Here is a 23,970-nt window from a genome sequence, read left to right as displayed (position 1 = left end):
TTAATTAACACAATTCTTTGTTTTCCTTCTGTCGCTTTGTCTGACGTTTTTTGTAACATTAATGGCGGCTTCTTTTGTGGCCATTTTCTGTGTGTTCCATTTACTCTGAAAGTTTTAAAGAGTACAGTGAGTTCCACTGACAGCACAAAGAGTCATTGATGATTACCTCCTAATTTATGAGAACAGGGCTACTAATCAACAGAATGCCTCCAGCTTTCTTTACACAGTATTGTGATGCAGAGCAACTTTCTCATTCAGCATGGATGCAAGCTTTTATAACTGCTATAAAGGCTGTGGATGTCAGTAACCTTTGGATCAACCCTCTTGGCTATAATCATCATCTGTGCACATGTGTATTCTAAAAGCAAATCTGGTTTTAGTCTAGAAGCAGAAATTAAAGGTTCCTTTTGATGTCATTGGGAGTTGAGCATGACTAGCCTTCTCTACTTTAAGTTTCTTAACTGAAAAGATAGTTTAAAAATAACAAAGCAGCCTGCAAGACCCAGGTAGAGTATATACCTTTCAGAGCTTCATCAGATTATTTCCAAATACTCAAAAATAGTCTGTCTGCTTGTTGCCATAAGCAATGCACTATACTGTGCACTAAAGGGCATAGGTTTAGCAAAGCACACTCAGAATCAGGCTGATGGAGACACAGAGCTAAGTTAAGTGGTTTTGATTATCGCACTTCCAGTGTTTCATATGGCAAGTTGTAAGTGTAAAGAATGCCAGGTAAATTAGGCATCATTTACATGGTAACAATGCCAGGTGGAATAATGTCTGGTAAACTTCCACTGACATAAGTGGAAGGTACATATTTATCTGAGAGCAAAACTTAGTGTTTATTTGGTGCTGTGTATTACATTTCTGCAGCCTGAATACACCTGCTCCTTTTCTGTCTGCTCCTGCAGACCTCCTGTCCACACAAGGACTCTCCAAAGACTACACAAGTCATGAAAACCAAATCAGGTTATTGTCAATCAGTGATATAATCTGGATACCACCTTTGTTTTTGGGATGCCTGACCATTCTATTGCCTTCACTGGTATTAGGAACCCTTCAGCAGCAGCATTGTTTACTTCCAAATTGTTTTGAAATTAGCCTTATGAGAGGATACTAGTTTCCCAGATGCAGCCTGTGTCAAACCCTTTCTCTTTGCATACCACAGATTGTACCTTGTCAAATAACTGATGCTAGGGGGAAGGCAATGATGAGCTTGATGCCTGAGAAAATGAGAAACAGAGAGGTAAAGCAATTTCCTCCCTACTACCCCACAGGCTGATGGCAGAACCCAAGTCTCCTGAAAGCATCATGTGCTGCACTGCATTGTATTCTACAGCATGAAGAGATAAAAGAAAAACTGTTGTCAGTGTGAATGTTCAGATGAATAAAATAGGTACATTTTGAGTTAGGAGGATAGTCACTCAACTCTAGGCACCTAAACTTTAGATGTCCAAATTGGAAACTTGCTCATCTTATGCTTCCCTGAAAAGTCAGTGGAGGAACAGCGATTCAGAATGGCAAATCAGAGCTGGAGCCTGACTTAGATACTACACTTTCACTGTATGAAAATACATTTCTTTTTTTTACTATAAGAACTTCAGACAGATTAGCTTCCTTTCTTAGACATCTGCATTAGATGCATAGAATAATGCAAATGCCCTACTTATCAGAAATTTTCTTTGCACTGGGTTGCAAAAGTACAGATATGTTACTGAATCTATCTTAGCTGGAAAAGGGCAGGAGGATACATTCAAAGCCATAGGTCCCCCAGTCAGGCACCTACACTTCATTGGAATGTCAGCAGGATCCATATCACTGAGGAATATTTCTGTATTACAGCAGTGCAGAAGATAATAGAGCGAAGGTATAAAATAGACATGTATCAATGTGTTATGTGTTAGCGAATGCAAGGTAAAGTTAAATCCAAATTCCCTTTTTCATTTACTCTGTCCCCCTGCATCTAAATTTGCCTCTCAATGATGTAATTCCCAAGAGGAGACCGCTTCTTATGGGGTGGATGTAGCAGTTCTACCGCATGCCATGCTGAGAGGTATTCGCATCTGAGAAACCAAAGAAGCAGTAAACCAACTGTAGTTTTTGGATTACTTTAATCTGCAACAGCTCAGCAGCTGTTACACAAACAGGGCAGCAGGTGGAAACATGTGAGAGACAGGCAGGTAGGCAGCTAGGATAGAATTTTGGGCTTCGGTGTATCCCAAAGCCTTGTGTGTTCATACATTATTGTTACACTGGGTGATCCTTCTACAAGATATAGAACCTACAGGTGAGGGGGACAAGGGAGGAGGATCTGATCCAAAGCCTGCTGAAGTTATGGTAAAGGCTCCCATTGACTTTTTCAGGCTTCACATCCAGCTCTAGGTGAACCAGGCAGAGTTCACACAGTGCACATAATACAAGCAAAACAGCAATTAAGGAAAAACCCGTTCTCTTTCAGGTAATCTAAAGAGTTTGCACAATACATGCCACAGCTGGACTGAGTTGGAAATGTATGTGTGGGGTTTTTTCACTGTAACAGATGCATGTATTACTTCAATTGCCGAATAAAACATCGATTCTGTGGCCATTCAGGGATGAGGTGTTGTCAGAGGTGGTAGGCTCAATCATGCTGTGGTCATGGTGCAGCCATTTTTTCTTATCCCAAGGCATTAAATACAGTTTGACTGCAGCAAGGAAGATTGTAATGAAAATAAGTTTGACCTGGTTGAAGCTACTGCTGAGTGTCAAAGAACACAATGATACTCTTACCTCTGCTGTCTTGAAGCCGTTCTGTCTCTGAGCTGTAGCTCCTGTACCATGGACCATAGGGTTCACACACTGAGAACCACAATTGTTCCTCTTCTCGGTGTTCAGTGTTCCAGCTGTGGCTGATGCTGCAGTTACAGCTGTCTGTGCTGATTTTCCATCCTCCAGAAGACCTAGGAGGTACACAGGAAATTGTGCTATTAATGCAGACAAGCAGTTTGTAACTGGCTCTGGTTTTCCCCTGTTTCAGCATGTTTTTGTGATAGCACAAGTCATGGAATGTGTGGTATGGTACTGCAGTGAGAGCAGTTTACCTCCTTTGCTTAACTTTACCCTCACGCTTTCCTTTATTTAGTTTTTCTGCTATAGTCCACTGGCCTGTGAAACACTGGCTCAGAAAACATGCAAAACTGATTAATGAGTGAAGCATTATCAGCCTTTTGGTCACTTGCAGATCTCCATTGGCTTCTCCACATACACAGCTGCTGGCATGACCAGGGTTTAACTAAAGACCCAGAGAGGCTCCCCTTTAATATGTTTCTATTCTGGGACAGATGAGACTGATATGGGTGGACATACATACTGCTCTATTTAGGGCCTTGAACATTTATTTTGATTAGAAGTTGAGGAAAGAAATTCAGAAATAATATATTTCATATGATTTCAACTATCAGTAATCAAATAAATTAGTAATTTGCTTTCTGCTCTAGCTGTGTGGATAGGGAATGCATTGCACAATATGATATTGGCCAGCCTAAAACAATTTTCTCATCTTATTGCATTAACAAAAATCAGTTGTCATTTATGGTGGGTGCAGAGCACTAAACATCTGCTAGCAATGCTGGGTCTGATATTCAAATACAATGAGCAAGCAGGATGTATGACTGTAGCTGCCTTTTTTTTTGTATTATTTATTTTGGCAAAGCTCATTTATAACAAGCTTTATGTTCAAATAGAAAAAAAAGTCAGATTTACTAACTGGCAATGCAGGTATCAAAACAGGAAGAAGCAGCAAGGAGTCACAGATACTAAGTGAAAAACAAGTATGAGTAAAACCAACAACTCATTGCTACTTGAAGTGTGCATTGTGTCATCATAACCTACCATGAGTCGGGTGGGAATTCAAGTGCAGTACTAAGAGGATTAAGAAGGAAGCGAAGTCCTGAATTATTTCCCGTAAATCTGTAAGAAAGGCTGCTTTATCAGTAGAAATCAACATCAGTAGCAGCTGGGAATGACTGAAATCACTAAAGCTTCAACCAAATATTCAAAGTCTTGATATTGAAATATCTAAAGTTGTGTAAGACTTAAAGAGTCTGAAGACAAACTAATCCCTGCATTTCCCTGAGCAGTCAGAAGATGGTGTTAGTTTCCAAAGGCAGTTTAACTTGTAGTGGTGGTAACTAATAATGCTAAGTCATCCACTTTTCGATAGAAAAAAAATGAGTTGTAACTTCAAAATATTAAATTATAGTTTATTTTTAAAAAATTTAAAAATAAATAAATAAAAAATTAAAAATTTAAAAAATACTTGTCTCTGGAAGCTGCCTTTTGTGCTAGATATAAAAAAAAATGCTGTTCTCCCACTTAAATCTACGGGCAACTTCCCTGTTGACAAGAGTAAATCTCACCTCTCTTGCATCTCCCGAAAGTCACACCTACTTTTTTGGCTCTTACTTCTTCCTAACACTCCACAGTGCCAGATGAGAGGCAGAAAAATGACTTGCTGTAGAACAGTAAGTGGCACAGATTGATACCATAGACAAAATCAGTTGTTAGGAAAGGAGATGGAGAGGCAATTACCCACGTGTGAGTCAGAGCTCTAAACCAGGAGTCACACTGTAGTCTACAGCTTCACCTTGCACTGGAGTTGTGAGAACAAGCTTGAGCACAGCTTAGAACAGGCAAAATGGTCTAGGCACTACATAGTAGTTCCATTAATTGAAACTTGGATGTTTCAAACATATACGAATTACAAGTTTTTCCTTCTGTGGACTCATCCTACAGAATTACTTTCCACCATGTGTCCATCAGTCCATCTTTGGCCATCTGGCCTCTAACTAAATTGTCTGGTGAAACAGCTGTCAGCTGAAAAGCCACTTTGTTATTAAGCAGAGTTGTTCATTTATCAGATTGTGTTTCATCTTTTGGTCTCACACAGAACAATTTTTCTTCCATCAATCCATTTCTGGAGGCTGATGGAAAATCTCAATCCTGAAAAAGGTATATCTGGTTCATTTTTTGTCCTCTGTTAGGTTGCAGCTCAAGCATCCTTGTTCCATCCTACATTGCAACGATGAGACTTCTTTTTTTTTGCAGCACTTGTCAGAAACGAATCAGGTATTGATATCTGAGCATTCAACTATCATTCTACTATATTTTTACATAGCTGACCTAGTGATCACCATTACTAGTGGAAAAAGCAGTGCTCCTGGTCTAATAGGTAGGTCCCTGAGGATTGGAGGTTGCCCAATGTGACACCTCTCTACAAAAAGCAGAGGAAGGATGACTCTGGGAACTACAGGCCTCTCAGCCTGACCTTGGTGCCAGGAGGGGTCATGGAGTAGATGGTCCTAAGTAAGATCATAAAGCACATGTAAGAAAACACAGGCATCAGGACCAGTTATCATGGGTTCATGAAGGGCAGGTCATCCTTGACCAACTTGATCTCCTTCTACAATGAGGTGACCTGCCTAGTTGATGAGAGAAAGAAAGGCTGTGGACATTGTGTATTTGGACTTTAGTAATGCATTTGACACTGCCTCCCACAGCATTCTCCTGGAGAAATTGGCTGCTCATAGACCTGGATAGGTGGATTCTTCACTGGGTTGGAAGCTGGCTGAATGGCAGAGCCCAAAGTGTCGTAGTAAATGGTATCACATCTAGTTGGCAACTGATCGCTAGTGGTGTCCCTCAGGGCTCATTGTTGGAGCCGATGTTGTTTAATGTCTTCACTGATGATCTGGATGAATGGATTGAGTGCACCCTCAGTAAATTTGTGGATGACACCAAGTTCGGCAGGAGTGTTGATCTGCTGGAGGATAGGGAAGCTCTGCAGAGGGATCTGGACAGGCTGAGTCAATGGGCTGTGGCAAATGGTGTGAGGTTCAACAACAAGGCAAAGTGCTGGGTCCTGAATTTGGGCCACAGCAACCCCATGAATGCTCCAGGCTTGGGGAAGAGTGGCTGGAAAGCTGCTCAGCAGAAAAGGACCTGGGGGTGCTGATTGATGGAGCTGAACATGAGCCAGTTTGTGCCCAAGCAGCCAAGAAGGCCAACGGCATCCTGACGTGTAGCAGCAATAGCGTGGCCAGCAGGGTCAGGGCAGTGATTGTCCCCCTGTACTCGGCACTGGTGAGGCTGCACCTCAAATCCTGTGTTCAGTTCTGGGCCCTCACTACAAGAGAGGCATTGAGGTGCTGGGAGTAGGTCCAGAAAAAGGCAGCGGAGCTGACGAAGGGCCTGGAGAATGAGTGTGATGGGGAATGGCTGAGGTTGGAGAAGAGAAGGCTCAGGGGGTACCTTACATCTCTCTACAGCTACCTGAGAGGAGGTTGCAGTGAGGTGAGGGTTGGTCTCTGCTCCAATTAACAAGTGACAGGACTAGAGGTAATGGCCTCAAGCTGTGCCAGGGAAGGTTTAGATCGGATATTGGGAAAAATTTCCTCACAGAGAGGGTAGGGTGGTCAGTCATTGGAACAGGCTGCCCAGGGCAGTGGTGGAGTCACCATCCCTGGAAGTGTTCAGAAAATGTGTAGATGAGGCCCTCAGTGACATGGTTTAGTGGTGAACTTGGCAGTTCTGGGGTAAAGGTTGGACTTGATGATCTTAAAGGTCTTTTCCAACCTGGTTGATTCTATGATTCTATGAAGAAGCTTTTTGGTTTTATTCTGAAATGTTTGGTATTCTGAAGTTAAGAAACTATTTTAGAATTCTTTTTCCTTGCCAAATAGATGATTTAGAGAGTGGGCACTAGTTTAGACTTCAGTGATTTGCTCTTGATGTATGAACACTGAGCAGAAATTACAGTGAGAATGCCTGAGCAGTGGAAGTAAGAGCACAAAATTTTTGGCAATTCATAAACTGACACCTATTTTATAGACTGTATATTTTGCAATTAGACAAAATGCTGATTGCAAAAGAGAAATGATATTAAAAAAAGGCTACAAACACATGGTTACTTTAAAAATAACAAGTATATTTGCATTGCTTTTCATGGCTTTCCGCAGTACACAGAAATAGAAGTTAACTTCAGTTCAATCTGGAATTCACAAGCTAGCAGGATGGCAATACTCAGGGTCTTGTCTCACTGTCATTTAAACCTGTTGAGATATTTTTATCATTCTCACAGCATGGGTTCAGTAAATAACCTCCTCAGTCTTTCACTGTAGAGCTTCAGTAGAAATTTAAACAAACGGGTTCAGTAATGTTGTTTCCATTCTGATGTTCTCTGCCAGGACAACCACTGCCAAAAGTCTGTGGGCCTCTTGAGGCCAGGGAAAACAGCAGATCCTATCACAATGCTCTGTCAAATACACATGCCTTATTTCCAAATGAACTGGCAAGCCTAAAATATTCCTATGGCTCAGTTCCCAAAACCTGAGTTCCCGGGTGATTATCGAACACCCACCAATGTAATGGTGACCTTTCCCTCAGGAATGGTTAGCCAGTGTCTGGGGGACTGCCAGGCTGTTCCCATTGTAGGGAGGAATGGATGACAAGAGGCAGGTATTTCATTGCTTGTAATCAGGTTTACTTATAAAGAACATTCACTAGTTGTCTCTCAGTGGACACAGGGAGAATACTCAAGCAGCAGCCCCATTACTCATAAAACCAAGCCTATCTTTCCAGAATGAAATATACCTAAAAGAATTTGTCCTCCCATGGCAGTGCTTACTGTTGCCTTCCTTTTCGCTAGCTTGCTAGGCTGTGCAGGAGAGCTAATTCTTACCTTTCTTACCAGGCCAACAGAAATCCCTTAGGCTGCAGTTTGACAAACACTTTTTTCATCAGCATCAGGGAAGGAAAGGGTTATTTTAAATTGAAATTGATCCCTCTACTTTATTCATCACCCAATGATACAAGCAGTAAAACCGGCACAACTTGGGAGGTAGCTCAGGAATTGAAACAAGCCACAGAAAGCAGCTTAGGTTGATGTGCTATCCAATGAAGCAGAACAAAACCAAACCCCACTCATCCAGCTACACTTGTTCTTCTCATTGAGTTGCCTTGCTGAGCTACCTAAATCCCTCAGAGGTATATTCACATTGCTTCCAACTACCCTTATGTCAGGGGACATGCATTTATTTTGTCCATTTAACCCAGATTCGCCAAAGATTCCTATTGTGTTACAGCAAAAACAGTGTCCTAGAGCTGCTGATCCAGCTGATCCAAAGGAGCTGACTGATACAAAGGAGTTTTTTTGTTTCCCTAAATTCTCTTTCGCTAAAAGTCTGATGATTTACACCAAATTATGGCAGTTCAAATAATCTTATTGTGTATTTTCACTTGCACTGTTTGAATAGATCTTGAAAATGCAAATTTGCCCAAGTTTAGTTGGTTGGCTGGTTGTTTTTCCCCATTAAAATGCTGGCATTAAAGTACAGCCTTTTGTTCAAACTTCTCAAAAATATGAAAATTTGGGAAAATTTGGAAAATTAAAAAATTTAACTCAAGTTATTGAATTTTACAAATCAAAACTAAGAATCAGTCCCAAAGATATCTGGGTATGTTTTAGTTGTTCCACAATTATTTTTTTAAGAACAGTTTTACAATTGTATCAATATGCAACTCACAGAAAGCTACCTAAAATCAGAGACATCTCAGAATAAGAATTAAGACCAGCAGGACAGGACAAATCTGTCTGAAACATATCCTATGTGGAGAACAACATGCATATTAAAGGCAATATAAACTAGAAGAGTACAAGGAGAATAGAACAAGACAATTGTCACTTCTAACACAAAATAAAGGCACTGGTATATTTATGATGCTCGTATACACAGTGTAAATAAAATTAACACTCCAAGAGCTGCTGCTACTCATAATTAATAGTTTATTCTAACACTGAATATTCAGACTGCCAGTAAGACTCCAAGTTTTTCCAGTGTTTCTGGGATAGCCTCCTACTCCCTTTGCTGCAAATGTAATAAAACATCCAGAGTGTCCAAGCAAACATCAAAATTAGTTTTTTAGAAGGAAGGCTGGACACACCAATGCTTCAATACCTTAATTCTCTAAAATTGTTTTTATTAATTAACCATAGTTATCATCACCATGATTTTGTGTTTCAGATTATAAAATTGTGTATTATCCCAGGTACTACACGACAATTTTGTACAGAACAGTATTCTCCACAAGAGAATCGTAGGCAGTAAACTGCCCTGTACTGTTCACAGGCATCTTTCAGTTCATAAATGCCATTTGGAAATCTGATGCAAATTCACCAGTGCATTCAGAGAATTCTGTCCATGATGCCCTTTTTTCCCTGCTGGCTGTAGCATACTTATGCCCTAACTTCTTTCTTTCAACATCTCCCTCTCTGCCTCATTTACCTTCCTGGCAGGCTGCACCTCACTTCTCTAAAAGCAAGAGTCACCAAGCCCCATCTCCCACCATGTTCTATGAGACCTCTTAGTACATGCTAACATGTTCTGTTGCTTACAGTCCTAACGATTTTTAAATTTTGACTGAGTTTTCAGAAATTCTCAGATATCGGCACCCCTCAGGTATGTTGTAATTTAAGAGCTACATACTTAAACTTGTATTTTTGCTCACAGATTTGCAAGCTTATGTCTATTCAAAATAAAGCATTCTTAAATCATGTTATAACTCTTAAAAACCCACCATTTAAATGGGGAGGGGGGAGAAGCAGTCTAAGAAAGCTTTTAAAAGAATCATTTCAGTAAACAGGATGTTCATCACAAAGAAGTCAAAGAAAATGTAAACCATGGAGTGTAAAATTTAGACATTAGACCTGTATGTCTAATATCTTCTATTATAATGGCAATCCTAGTGATAAAAATACCCCTGAGGATAAACAATGCACAGGTGCTGCTGTATTTCTTCTTACAGCCTGGTTACACCTAACACTTCAAATGATCAGAGTATCTCATGAAAAGGAGAGGAAATATTTTTTCTTAATGTTTAACTCTTTCTCACCAGATTTTAGTATGGAAATAAAGTTGGGGGGGAAAAGACCATTAATTCAGGTTGTGATAGTAAAACTGGAGTAAAAAGCAAAATAGTGTCACGGATTGACAGCTGGCACAGAGAGACAGAGGAAAAAAGGAGAACTACGGAGGCAGTTTTGTGCATGACAAAATATAATGCTATGATTTCCTCAAGGCTATTTACTAGACTTTATTTGCATATTAGAAAGCTAATATGTATTTGCTAATGACAAGGGGTAACGGGTTAAAACTTAAACAGGGGAAGTTTAGATTGGAAATAAGGAAGAAATTCTTTACTGTTAGGGTGGTGAGGCACTGGAACGGGTTGCCCAGGGAGGTTGTGAATGCTCCATCCTTGGCGGTGTTCAAGGCCAGGTTGGATGAGGCCTTGGGTGACATGGTTTAGTGTGGGGTGTCCCTGCCCATGGCAGGGGTGTTGGAACTAGATGATCTTAAGGTCCTTTCCAACCTTAACTATTCTATGATTCTATGATTAAGAATAATTTTCTGATGATTAAGAATGAGAGAAACAGACCAGATTGTGAAATTTAGAGATAGCTCTTAATTATCAGGGCTACAGGAAACTTCTCAAACCACAGACAGCATAAAGCTAGGTCTGCCTGGATCTGTTTGCATAGACCTCATCAGAAGAACATCATCAGATGAAGATTTCTGTGACTAACAAAAATTGGCAATGCTGTGAGAGCCAATGCTGTCAATAAATTTGGGAGGGGTACAAAGCCTCATAGTACAGAGGCAAAGTTAATCTTAGACAAAAGAATTAGGTCTTTGTGAAGAGAATTATTCCACATGTGCTTGCCACAGTATTCTCCTACCTGATTTTAAAGCAGCAGGTAGTGGCCAAAATTGGACATGAATTCTGACCCAAATAAGCTATAGATCTGACCTTCAACTATGGACCCTGTGCTGTCACATTGAATAAGAAGCACGTATATGTGAGTAGCTGTTGATTAATATGCTAAATATATGTCTTTGGAATTCACTACAAACAAACCAGTGAGGTTCAAGTTTCTGGTTCAGCAGCACCTTTTTTTATTTATTGTGGCTGTTATCACATGAATAATGCAGAAGATGCTGCTTTAACAAATGCCTGCATAATAAGATACTGCACTGTAAAAATGGACTCTGAGATAACTCACAGTAAAGACGAATGGAAGCCACATGCAGTTGCTCCCATATGAAATCTGTATTTGTTACCATCACTGAGTTGCTTTCAATGCTACAGAGTGATAATAAGTGTAGAGAGCACTGAAATACCTGTTTTCATTATTTGAAACTTTTCATGTTTGGGAAAGCTACAAATTGCAGGCCTGAGTGGTGGTATGTATTTCTGCTGCAGAAATAAAAACACAGCATGTATCCCATCAAAAATTAGAGTGGAGGTGGTGACAAAAGTCAAGCTTAAGTCATCTCCTCCAAAGCAGTAGCCTCAGGGATGAGTCCAGATGCTCAGGAAATCTGCAATAGCTTTTTTTTTTCCTAACAAGAAAGCATTTAGAAACTTTCAGGCATAGCAAAGAGTGGGTTTGAAAGCCAGGACGAAGAATCCAGGAGATCTATGGAGGGAGAAGGCAGGAAAATGTCATCAGAAATGATGTTCATTTATTGAAACAGTAAGTACAATAACTCAATAAGCTGTCTAGACATTCAGAGAATCCAGAGTGATTTATCTGAACTCTAGTATGATATGAGTTTTAGACAGTGAAGCAAAACAAGCTAAACGTATTTGCATCTCCTATATATTGTGTATCAGCCATCGAAACTCTGTGGAGTCTCTTTAGAGGTGCCACAGAAATGATTCCCACACAGGCTGGGGTGAAGGCAAGGGAGCACATCTGTCCTCCTTACAGGAAGTCCCCACGCAAGCACAGCAGGTGCCCCCCACAAGCTGACTCCAGCCAGGTAGGGCTGAGCCATGTCCCAGCATACAGCAGGCATGGGAGAGTGGCGAGAGCTTTGTGTGCCTGCCTCCCAGCTTCCATGGGATGCTTGTTTGAACTCAGCTCGCCCTAGGGCACAAGCAGCCTTTTCATTCTCTGTTTAGAAGGTATCTCTTTTACTTTCAGAGGTAAAAGAAGTAGGTGATAAATAAGAGGAAATTCTCTATTTATGAAAGACAGCAGGGATCAGATAATAGCTAACAGCAGAAGGCAAATCAGACTCTGAGATCCTGATCTGGCCATGGATTTCTCACATTCAGGATCCTTATGGAATTATGTTTTTCCGTAAGATTATGGTATTAAATATCTAATCCAGTACTAAAAGAACTGACTTACAACTAATATATTTAATGCTTTTAAATGCATATATGCACATTGGAGTCCTGGCAAAACTGGGAGACCAAGCACCACATCTTGTGACAGTTTTGGCTGGCAGGTTTGCTTATTTTCCTATCTCTTGCCACTTCTTTTCTGAACTTAAAACAAACAGTTCCTATAGATTTATGTATTTCAAAACTTCTTTTACCATTGTCATTTTGAAATAAGGCAAGAGGCTCCTTATGTTAGATAAAAGGAATTTCTAAAAAACTTTAAAACTGGAATTTCACAGACATAAATAAGTATACAGTAAATAGCTCTGAAAGTCTGATCAGATTTGTTATTGTAGTACGACAATTTCAACTAGAGAGTATTCAAGGGTTGTAGCAGACAAGTAGAATATAAACCAGGCAGCATTAAAGCTGCAAACCTTGATATTCCTTATATGGCCTATTTTCCCAGGTACAGGCAGATGCTAAATCTTTGCCTATTGGTATATTTTTATTTCAAATTATGATACAGAATCATGGTACAACTACCTTTAAACAGACTTAATAATGTTGCAACTGCATCTATGAAATGAAAGGTTAATATAAAATTTGTATTTATTCCAAACATTGCAACACTCTTAAACAATGTGTGATCATTCCAAAGCTCAAGACAAAGGATGCTACATGGAAAATAGACTTCAGAAGCAGAATAAGGGGGAATTGGTCTGACAATAGAGGGAAGATAGAAAAGGTAAATTTGTAATGGTGGTGCTAGGGAAGCACTTAACGGCAGAAAGACAGCGGAGTTCGGATAAAGAAAAATTTTAATAACCGGAACAGGAAAGAACCATCGAATTTTCGCTATATTGTGGAATAACAATTGGCAACATTTTGGAAGACAGTGAAGGCTGAGTATATTTTATGCTTCAGAAAATCATGAGATGGAATGGTTTAAGGAACTTACCAGTGCCACATGATGTGCCAGAAACACATCACTCATCCTTCGAAGTGAAAAAATAACCTACGAATAGCAAAACTCTGAAGTGCTTTTCATAATACTGCATTTTAGGACAGGCAGTGCAGGGATCTGCTTTTCTATGTGCAAAGATACAGGCTGTTTCAGTGCTGCCCATGAAAAATTCACGTGGAAACTGATACCCTCCAAGCGCAATACTTTCTATCATGGGTGTCCAAACTAAGTCAAGTCAGCCTGTTTTCCAAAGGTGCTTGCTTTTGGCTCAGTTCCTGTTTGACCCTTTCCTTTAGAATACAAAGAAAGACATTCCCATTACAGGAAGGCACTGTGCAAAGTGGAAAACAAGCTGGCTGTCTCTCAACCATCCTTCCCACAACTGTACCCACCCTGTCTGAAGACAGGCTCTTAGTTGTGGCTTAGATTTGTAGACATTCACATGGCCTTTCCTTCTCCTTCACGTGGTCTTTTGTTCTCATTCAGGATGTGGTTATGACACATCAGTCATGTTTTAGAATAATTTCTAATCCAGAAATGGAAAGTAGTATTATTATTCTCATTACCTAGCTAATCACACATGGAATTTTAAGATGAGCAGATAGTATCATTTCAATTAATCACACTAAGGAGCAGCAAAAATATTTAGGCAGACCAAACAGAAATCCTTATGAAAAACTCCTAAAATAAACTTGAGCTTCTGAAATGGTCCAGCAGCTGGAAATTGAAGCTAACTGTTCCAGGTAAGACATCAGACATGTATTTTAACACTGAGTGATTAGCTACTGGCCCAATTTACAAAGGTTTTGCTGAAATGTCAGCCACTGGAAAGCTGTGAGTTAAGTGTGTGAATGTCCCAAAGGTACGCTCCGTATAGGAATTAATTCAGGAAAGAATCTTTTGCATCTTTTCCGCAGGCAATGTAAACACTCAGAAAGTACTCAGACACCAGCTTTTTCCAAGTGGCAGAAATCCATGATTTTAGCACTGCAAGTGCTTGAAACAATTCTGAAGGCCCACTTGGGAAATACTAGCAGTTTACAAGAATGACGATTGGAACGTGAGAACAATATCCATATGAAACAAAGAAGAAACACAACCATATGCATTGCTAGGAAACTGGTAAAAAATTACATATATATAAAAAAAATCAGTCAATCAGTGGAGTATTGGCTGGTTATTTTGCTCTCAGTAGCTAGCATCCATCTGAACAGGCAAGCCTGAATACATGATCTTCCAGGAGGAATGAGAGACTCACTGCTACTTCTTTTTCATCTGCTGCTTAAAATTTAAGGCTCAGTCAAGCAAACAGCAATGCAGAAACAATCTGGAGAGCATTGGTGGATTCAGGAAAACCTTACAATGGAAAATCCTGCCTTGCAGCCTACCACTGCTCATGCTAGTCAGTAAAATGTCACTCCCCCTCTACCTGTTTGTTTTACTTTTAACCTGTATTTTTCCTACACAGAAGAGGAAAGGCAGTGTAACAGTCTAGGGAAGAAGTTGTGCATGTACTCATCAAATAAAATGGAGATAGGAACACATCATTTATTTGCATGCTACAAAGAACCAAGGCACTTTTTCATGCAAGGCCACTGCTAAGAAATGCACACAATCACACAGCTTTCTGAATATTATCCGCACAATCTAAAAGAGAGTGCTGCTTTATGTGAGTCAAACAAAAAGCCTTACAATGAACTCCTGGCTTCAATCATTCAGTTTCTGAATCTTAACCATTACTGCATTTTGATTTAAGACAAAACCCAAGTTTGAATCTCAGATCTTTTTCACTGCAGTCAATTTATTTCATTTTTAAACTGCAGGAATATCTGAGGAAAAAAATACCCCAAACAGTGGGACTAGATAGATCAGTTCTGATTCTATGAAAAAATGCCTGAAAGTTCTACACCTGACTACAGGTACAGAAAAGACAGATTTCTGTCACTTAAATGCTAGATTACTGCAGTATGTGCTCTGTGGAAATTTTTGATATTTTAATTAACAGGCAATGAGATAAACTGCACTCTGAACTGTGTTTCCTGTATGAAATACAGCACACCTCTACTTCACACTAGCAGGAGCCTTCACTTTAAGCTAATTCAATTTGTAAGTGTTAGTTTTGAACTCTGCATTCCTAAATTGGAAAATACAGGATTAGAACTGACCAGAAAATGTAAATTCACTCCTGAGAAAAAGAAACAAGACTTTTAAATGTCCTGAATTGGGATTTAAAGGGAAAAAAAAATAGAGCTTTTTCCACAAGAAGAATAATTTTGCAGAACAATTTATTCCTGAGCATCCTGCAGGCAGGAACTAACATTAACAAAACCCACTGCTCAGATTTCCTGCTCAAAACCTTTCAGACACCATCCCTCCTCCCCATTGCCTGCTGCCCAGGCAGAGGGCAACAGTTCTTCCTGTACTTAATGACAGCCCTTTGGCATCCAGAAAGTTTTTTCTCACAAAAGACTTCAATGCTGCAAGAAGAATGTTTCCACTGGAAACCATCTGGAGAGAAAGTTTCAAAACACCTCTCCTGCCAATCATCTCCATTGGTGCTCAACAGCCTTCCTCCTTTCTGGTCCTGTGGAACTAGGAAAGCCTTTCATCTAATTCAAGCATTAATGCACATCCTGTTGTTAGTGAATTTATTTTATCACTGGGTAAATGATTATACTAGGGGAAACCATAGCCAATCAATTCTAGTAGGTCTGCTACAGACTGCAGGAGGGTTTAGCAAGTTTGTTGCCCATTAGTCAAATGGGAATTAATCAGAGATTAAGAGGCTTTGTGGAAAAATTATTATACTATATTTTAAAATGGGGTTTTTCAGCTTTTGCAATTTTGAAGGAATCCTAGAGGCAGAAAGTGCAATGCTGAGAAAGGAGCAGGCAGCTGGACAGCCCTGCCAGTCCCTGCCCTACCCTCCTGCTGCAGGGGCTATTGGGGTAACTGCTCCCACCTGAGACATCAGGACCCTTCAGGAAGCTTTGTCCAGTACCTGAATGTCACCAATCACCTACCATTAAACAAGTTCGAAGTTTTCCCAGCAATTGAGTTTAATACATCTCACAAGACAGCAAGATGAAGGCTCATAATAGAAGAAAATATCTATCAATTATCTTATTATTATACTTTCAATAAAATTTTGCTGTGCGGCAGTTGATATTTATTACTAAAGAACTACTTTTAAAATACTTTTAGAGGTGGTGGAGAGAGGTTGCTTACTATGTTCTGATGGGCAAAATGAGCATCAGTGACATTTTTCAACTGAATCAACAAAATAAATACAACACCTACAAAGCATATAATTACACAGAATGGCCATAATGCAAAACGGCAGCAACAGTCCCATCCAAATTACTTACATTCCCTATACATTATCTCAAACAATATTTGCATTTTGTAACACTTGTACTTCCATAAATTAGGAAAAAGCTTAAGCATAGGTGGTCTCAATATCAATAGGGGTTTTTTCCATCCTTAAAAATAAGGGATGTTTAGTTTTGAGGAGTAGGATGGGAAGGGATGGGATGACTTGGGGATATGAAATGAAGTGCCAAAGTTCTCTGACAATATGTTGAAATATTTTGTTGGTTCCAATCTGTATTTCAGCTGTTGTTCTTAAATGCCATCTGTACCTATGTGAAATTAACACAGTATTGAACTGTCAAGCGACAGCAAAGAAAATGCGTGGAATGGAAGAATTAACAGCTCTGGTGAGGTTGTAATATATGGTTATTACAAAAAGCTGTATTTATCAGCTTAGTCTAATTTTTCCAATAATTTCAATGCTGTTTTGTGGTGGAGTAAATACTGGTTTAGGCCAATACTGCAATCTTTGACTGTGTTCGTGTTGAATGAGGAATGGCAATGACCAGTAGTTTTGGGTCAGAGGATTGACAACCATAATTTATTACAGAGATTATCCAATCAATTCTATTATTTTCTTCCTTTGCTATCTAGGGTTATTTATAATTCCCTGACCCATAGACTGATGCAGAAATGTCAGGGGTTTTCTGGCAAAAATGATTATTTTTCTGTTCCTGAGGCAGGCATATGGCTGCGTGGTGCATCAGTGTTATTTCCCTTCCGTCCTGCAACATTTCCCACTGCTTTCCGGCAGATGTGCTGTCATAAGATTGACTAGAAATCCCTACAGCACATGGGACTGGTTAACTCCTCTGAGGCAGCAGGGGCTCTGGCCTTTTACATTGCTTTGGCTTACCTCCACATTTGGTACTGAGTTTGTAGTTCCAGTACTGACACCAGGGTTTTCTATTTATGTAGTCTTCCAGGGTGTAGTGAGGTACGACACAAAATGAGGTGCCACTCAGAAAGAAACCCTCTGAAGAACAGCCCTACCAAGTCATGCTATTAGGAAAGTGACTTTCAGAGGGCTTTAAACCCAATCTTCTTGTGCAGATGGAAGCACCTACACAAACCCCTTCTACAGAGGCACTTTCCATGCTTAAGAAGTTTATCAAACATCCATGTAAATGTTAACACAAAAAGTTGGTGTACAAAGCAGAAAAGACACATAAGAAGGCCACTTTCTGAAAGCTAGATGGTAAAATACAGATGCAAAAGCTTTCTGTCCCTACTCTATGAAACATCCCACAAGATATTTTCCTTGTCTTCTCTTTTTGGGTGGCTTACAAAGATTTCCTTGGTACCAACTTCCATGTAGAGGCTTGTGACAAGTGAAATGGCAGAGATCACACAATTAAAATCCAGAAACGATATTAAAATGAGATGCTTCAGCAAATATCATTTCCTCAGTGTGGTGGCTTGACCCTGGCTGAACGCCAGGTGTCCACCAAAGCCACTCTATCACTGCCCTCCTCAGCAGGACAGGGGAGAGGAAAATATATCAAAGGGCTCATGGGTTGAGATAAGGACAGGGACAGATCACTCACTAACTGTCACAGACAAAACAGGCTGGACTTGGGGATATTAGTTTAAGTTACTGCCAATCAAAATCAGAGCAGGATAATGAGAAAATAACCTCCCTTAATTCTTAAAACACCTTCTCCCCACCCCTGCTTTCTTCCCGGGCTTAACTTCACTCCCTATTTTCTCTAACACCTCTCTGCAGCAGTGCAGAGGGACAGGGAACGGGGGTTGTGGTCAGCTCATCACACATTGTCTCTGCTGCTCCTCCCTCCTCAGGGAAGGACTCCTCACACTCTTCTGCTCTCACAGGAGGCAGGCGTCCATGAATGTCTTCAATGTGAATCCTTCCCATAGGCTGCAGTTCTTCATGAACTGCTCCACCGCTGGTCCCTGCAGGGCTGTTGCTCTCACATATTCTCACTCCTCTCTCCAGCTGCAGTTTCTCCTCTGCAATAACATTTCCCCCCTCTTACATACATTATCCCAGAGGTGCTACCACCATCACTGATGGGCTCGGCCTTGGCCAGCAGTGGGTTCGTCTTGGAGCCATCTAGCATTGGCTCTATCAAACATGGAGGAAGCTTCTGGCAGCTTCTCACAGAAGCCACCCTTGCTACCCAAACCTTGCCATGCAAACCCATTACATCATTATAGCCAAGGTCTGGGCTACAGTGGGATATGGAATTACTGTAATATGCCCACAGTTCAGACAGAGGCTGTATTTATCCACTTTTACTGTAATTCTGAACTGTAATAAGGCTATGTCCTGAAAATATCAGAATAACTGTTAAAATCGTTTCTTAAACATACCAGATTTAAAAGAAACCTGTTAATAAAAGAACAGTAGTAAATACACATAAGAACAGAAAGAGATCCTGATATATCAATGTTACACACTAGTAAAAGTGATCCCTCTTTGGCTCTTAACCTAAAATAGACTTTTTATTAAATACTTCTCTGCAGTCCAATTTACAAGGAGCCGTCTGCTGCACCAAGTCCTTAATTTACAACCTGATGCTTGCTTACTCATTCCTGCTAAGGTTTTACCTTTACATACACGTGGTAAACGCAAGAGCAGATGCCTGCAGCTGTGGTCCAGACCAGCACTAGTCCCCGTTGTTATGGCAACCGGTGTGCGCACAGCCCTGCTCTTCCACTGTGCTGCTCCCAGTCGTGCTACTGTGAAGAATGGAAAAGCATTCTCAAAAACTTCTCTGTGCAAGGTTACCTCTGAAACCCTGTATTCTCCATCCTGAGTCTCGGCCAGAGCCTAGCTGCAAAGATGAACCTGGACTGTAAAACTTCCCACAGCTGTCAGAGACCAGAAAAGATTAGAGCAGCAGCATAAACTGGACATGTAACCCCAGAGAAAAGAGCAAGAATTATTCATAAATGCACAACTATATTTAAATTAACTATGCAAGACAAACTGTTAGCCAGCCAGATTGCTACAACACAATAAAACTTCTCCTGTATTCTGCTAATTTTCTTTATTAATTTTACAAAGGACTTGATTCTACTCCCATTTCATAGTTATTTTGTAAATGTCTTCACTAGGGGATGAACTGATTTTAGATTACAGACTCCATTCCTGGCAGACCCCTGATTGTAGGTACATTTGCTGATGACATGAGCAAGTTTTTCTCCCAAGTCCAAGGTGAGTGTGTGAAACATGGATAACGTTTTTCCTTAATATGCTCCAAGAAAAAATACTTTACTGTAGAAATAGTGCAAATTACAAAGAATAAGCAAACAATGTTTGTTTTTAAAGCATTAGCCAATACTGAGAGTCAATGATAAAAACCAAATGTTTTATGAGCTGAGGAACTGAACAAGTGAGCCCTGAGGCAATCAATATGCAGCTTTTCAGTTCTGATTCAAAAGAATTATTTTTCACTTGGTTGCTGCACCATTTAAAACTTAATCATTATTATTTGCATTTCAGTAACAATGTCTAGCCTGTCTTACTGTGCTGGTTGCTGTTGGAGAACAGCAAGGAGAGATCCTGTCCTAAGGCATCTGCAGCCCATGAGGTAAATATGATTATAAGGTCTCTCTGACCATGAGGCAACATGCTGCTTTATCCACTGAGACAATTTCTGTATAATAATAAAAAAAAAATTGAATACACTGAAAAATAGAAAAAAATAGAAATAAAATGACCTAAAGCCTGCTTTAAAACAACATCAAAACATATTTTGTTATAGTTGATATTGAATGGGTTTGTAAAGCACTTTTACAGTACTGGTTTCTGGTAGGAAATTGTGCATCTGAAATTACACACACACACGTATATATATACATCAGCAAGTTACCCTGATGTAACACAGCAGGCTATGCAAATGTGTTCCAAAATACTTGACAGATTCTGTGCAGTTTTTGTTAATTCAGCTTTTCCCCTGCTGTTTGCTGTAACCTGTGGTGACTGCCTCGGGGACTCGCCTGCTCCTGCAGATTCTTACTTCCCCAGAAAGTCATTACTTGTGCTAACTCTTCCACTTAGCTGAATCAGACCCTCTAAAGAGAAGGCAATTTGTGCAAGGGGTTGCAAGGATCAAAGAACGGTTACTAAGCAGAAATCTAACCTATTATTTTCCCCAGCTGTAGCAGTAGCCAAATCCTGTGAAAAGTTGTTCACTCACATAGCAATGGATGTTCTTAAGAGAAATCATTCTATCATTAGGGCTCACCGTGAGTCTTTCCTTTTTTCCCTCTTCATGTAAACCACCCAGCTTAAGAACAGTACTTACACTTCTCTCCTAGATGATGTCTTTCAGTTTCATCACCAGCAGTGCTTCGTGAAGGTACATACTGCTTTTCTACCCCTCTTCATCAGGATCAATTTACCCTATTCATCACTGTCAAAGCCTCAGCAGTGTACTGCAACAAGTTGCTATCACCTATATTCACGGCTGTTAGTGACTTGTGAACCTAGGAAAAGTTGTCTGTCTATATTATACAGCTATGTTATAACAACTGATGCTGTTCTATATATCTTCCTGTAAAAAACAGGGAGCTTGCAATGCACTTCATTAAAACTGATGCAAAAAAATCAAGTAGGGAAGTGAGCAAATATTCTAAGAAAGGATCAGTTGAAACAGGAAGGAAGGAAAAGCAAAGGGAAAATTAAACAAAAAAACCAAACCAATCTCATTACCTCCTTTTCAATTTAATAACAGTTTACCTTTCAAAATGCTTTAGTAAAAATACAAACATTTGGCCACACAAATACATATAGCTCCAGTGAGCAAACACAGAAAGACAGATGCTGGCTGACAGAAAGAGAAGGTTATAATGAAATTTTGGGGTGGGATGAGATTACTAAAACTAATATACAGTAGTTATTAACACTTTATGATCCTGTACACTATACATTCTTTCATCCCCAAGTGATTTACCCCTCTTTCCATTTTGATGTCCAATGTCTGGTGGGTTTTTTTTTCCCCACTTAACTGAAAGATGTTGACAATCACAGCTTTTTCCTCAAATCTTTCCTTCATCCTGTCTCCCCCTCTCTCTCTTATCAGAATTTCACCATTTGTTCCAAGCAAAAGATGACAAAGAACAACTTTACCCCTTTTTCCCCATCTGCCTTTTGGCTGGTCGCCCCTTCCCTGGCTGCCTCCTCCCTTTCTATGTTCCAGTTACAGAAGTTTTCTACCTCCACTTATGCCAGTGTCACATTCCATCTTCTCATCTTCCCCATCCTGCTCTTACCCCTTCCTCACTCTTCCCTTTCGTCTCTCACTCTTAGGTAGTTTTAAGTTTTCCTCTTCACATCTTAAACTCATACTTGACCTTATTTGCCCCTCTATTTGCTGCTTCTTCTCTCTTTCATCTGTAAATGCACTGAACATTCTGTTTCTAGTCCCTGGAGTACCTCTCCTTATTCCTTTCCTTTCCTACCTAAAGCCTTAACCCACAGCAGCTCTCGATGAGGCACTTGATGGTACTAATCAGGACCTGTGTGCAATCCTGCCACCACAGCTGTGTTGGAGTCAGTCTCTCTTCCTGAAGTCCTACTGGTCCTTCCTTTGTTCCTCTCCTCATTCCCTTTCTCTCTAATCTCTTCTGTAAAGTTTTCTTGTGAAAAAGTTTCACTTACCCTAATCAGTCTCTATTGGACTTGAGTGTTATCTTCTTTTTAATTTCTGGTATTCTCATCTGTAAACACAAACTCAAGTATCACCTGTTTCTAGGAAGAATACTCACTGATCTACCTCTTTATCACCTCCTGTTCAATATCAAATCTTGAAATAATTGGCTTCCATTTATGTTTAGGCACCAACCCCAAGTAAATTTGGAGCAGCTAAGTAGCTAAGCAGTAATAGCTAAGTAAACTAAGGAGCACAGATAATGCTAAGTGTGGCTACAGAGATAACATTCCCTGTGTTTTGCCTTCATTGCTGGAGATTTCTAGATACCACTGCAATACATCATAATTCTAAAATATTTTAAACCCCGTATCAGTTCAGAGCTCCTCATTCCATTTCCCATTTCTGTCCCTACAATAACAGCTTAAGTGCACAGCTCAGAATGTACCACACTGAGAAAAACTGGGAAATTCCAACTTGTAGGTCAGCTGCAGGGCAGCCAACCATCTGATCAGTTTTCTGTGTAGCATCCTAATTTGAGGTAGTGTGGAAGAAGGCTGGCATATCACCACGTCTTCCTTATTCTAAACCTATTTCCAAATGACTTGGTTTGCAAAACAAGCCTTAACAAGAGCCTCAAAGACCAAGTTCCCTTCTGGTGATGTTACTGCATTGTTGATGGCATTTATATGCTCTTTGCCATGCCAAGCACCACCGGGAGAAGATCTCTAGATACTGAATGAACTCTTAGAGAAACTCCTGGGGGCTGATGGCCGGAATCCTGCCCAGAGGTTGGGGACCGGCAGAAGCCAGGGGCGCCCAGTGGTGCCGTGGGCAGCCCGCAACGTCTTTAAGCACAGACCCCAGGGCGTGCATGTTTCTTGGTTGGGATAGAAAAAGACATTCTCCGCAGAGCAGGTGAAACGCATAAGTAGGTGGACATACACACTTACATGCACTATCTATAGGTGGACATACACACCTACATGCAATATCTATAGGTGGACATACACACCTACACGCACTATCTATAGGTGGACATACACGCCTACATGCACTATCTATAGGTGGACATACACGCCTACATGCACTATCTACAGGTGGACATACACGCCTACATGCACTATCTACAGGTGAACATACACGCCTACATGCACTATCTATAGGTGGACATACACGCCTACATGCACTATCTATAGGTGGACATACACGCCTACATGCACTATCTATAGGTGGACACACACGCCTACATGCACTATCTATAGGTGGACATACACGCCTACATGCACTATCTATAGGTGGACACACACGCCTACATGCACTATCTATAGGTGGACATACACGCCTACATGCACTATCTACAGGTGGACATACACGCCTACATGCACTATCTATAGGTGGACATACACGCCTACATGCACTATCTATAGGTGGACACACACGCCTACATGCACTATCTATAGGTGGACATACACGCCTACATGCACTATCTATAGGTGGACATACACGCCTACATGCACTATCTATATATGTGTATACAGGTGTACATCACCGCCTCTCCCGCTTGGCCCACCCGAGGCGGGGCCCCACTCACCGAGGCGCGGGCCGCCCGCCTCGGCGCTGCCGCCCTCCTGCGGCGGGCTCTCGGAGTCGGTGTTGGTCAGCCAGGTGGACTCGGTCTCCCGCGTCCAGCTCTCGTAGTAGCGGGGCTCGATAGCGTCGGCTCTGCTGCCTCCGCAGCCCATGGCGCCGTCCCGCTCCCAGCTGCTGCCGCCCGGGCAGCACCGCGCCACTGGGTACGGC

General features: G+C 40.7%; 1 protein-coding gene across 1 annotated transcript; it reads right to left on the bottom strand.

Annotated features, from left to right (window-relative positions):
- On the bottom strand, positions 1–23,912 carry BAALC (BAALC binder of MAP3K1 and KLF4; the record flags this gene model as incomplete). The annotated part of the gene is made up of 3 exons (XM_080609860.1): positions 1–105; positions 2,770–2,939; positions 23,741–23,912. 3 exons carry the CDS (start codon positions 23,910–23,912, stop codon positions 1–3), a joined length of 447 nt encoding a protein of 148 aa, XP_080465986.1.
- Positions 23,913–23,970: the final 58 nt, after the last annotated feature.

Source organism: Psittacula echo, assembly GCF_963264785.1.
Source record: "Psittacula echo genome assembly, chromosome: 2".
NCBI lineage: Eukaryota > Metazoa > Chordata > Aves > Psittaciformes > Psittacidae > Psittacula > Psittacula echo.
This window is presented reverse-complemented; position numbering and strand designations above follow the sequence as displayed.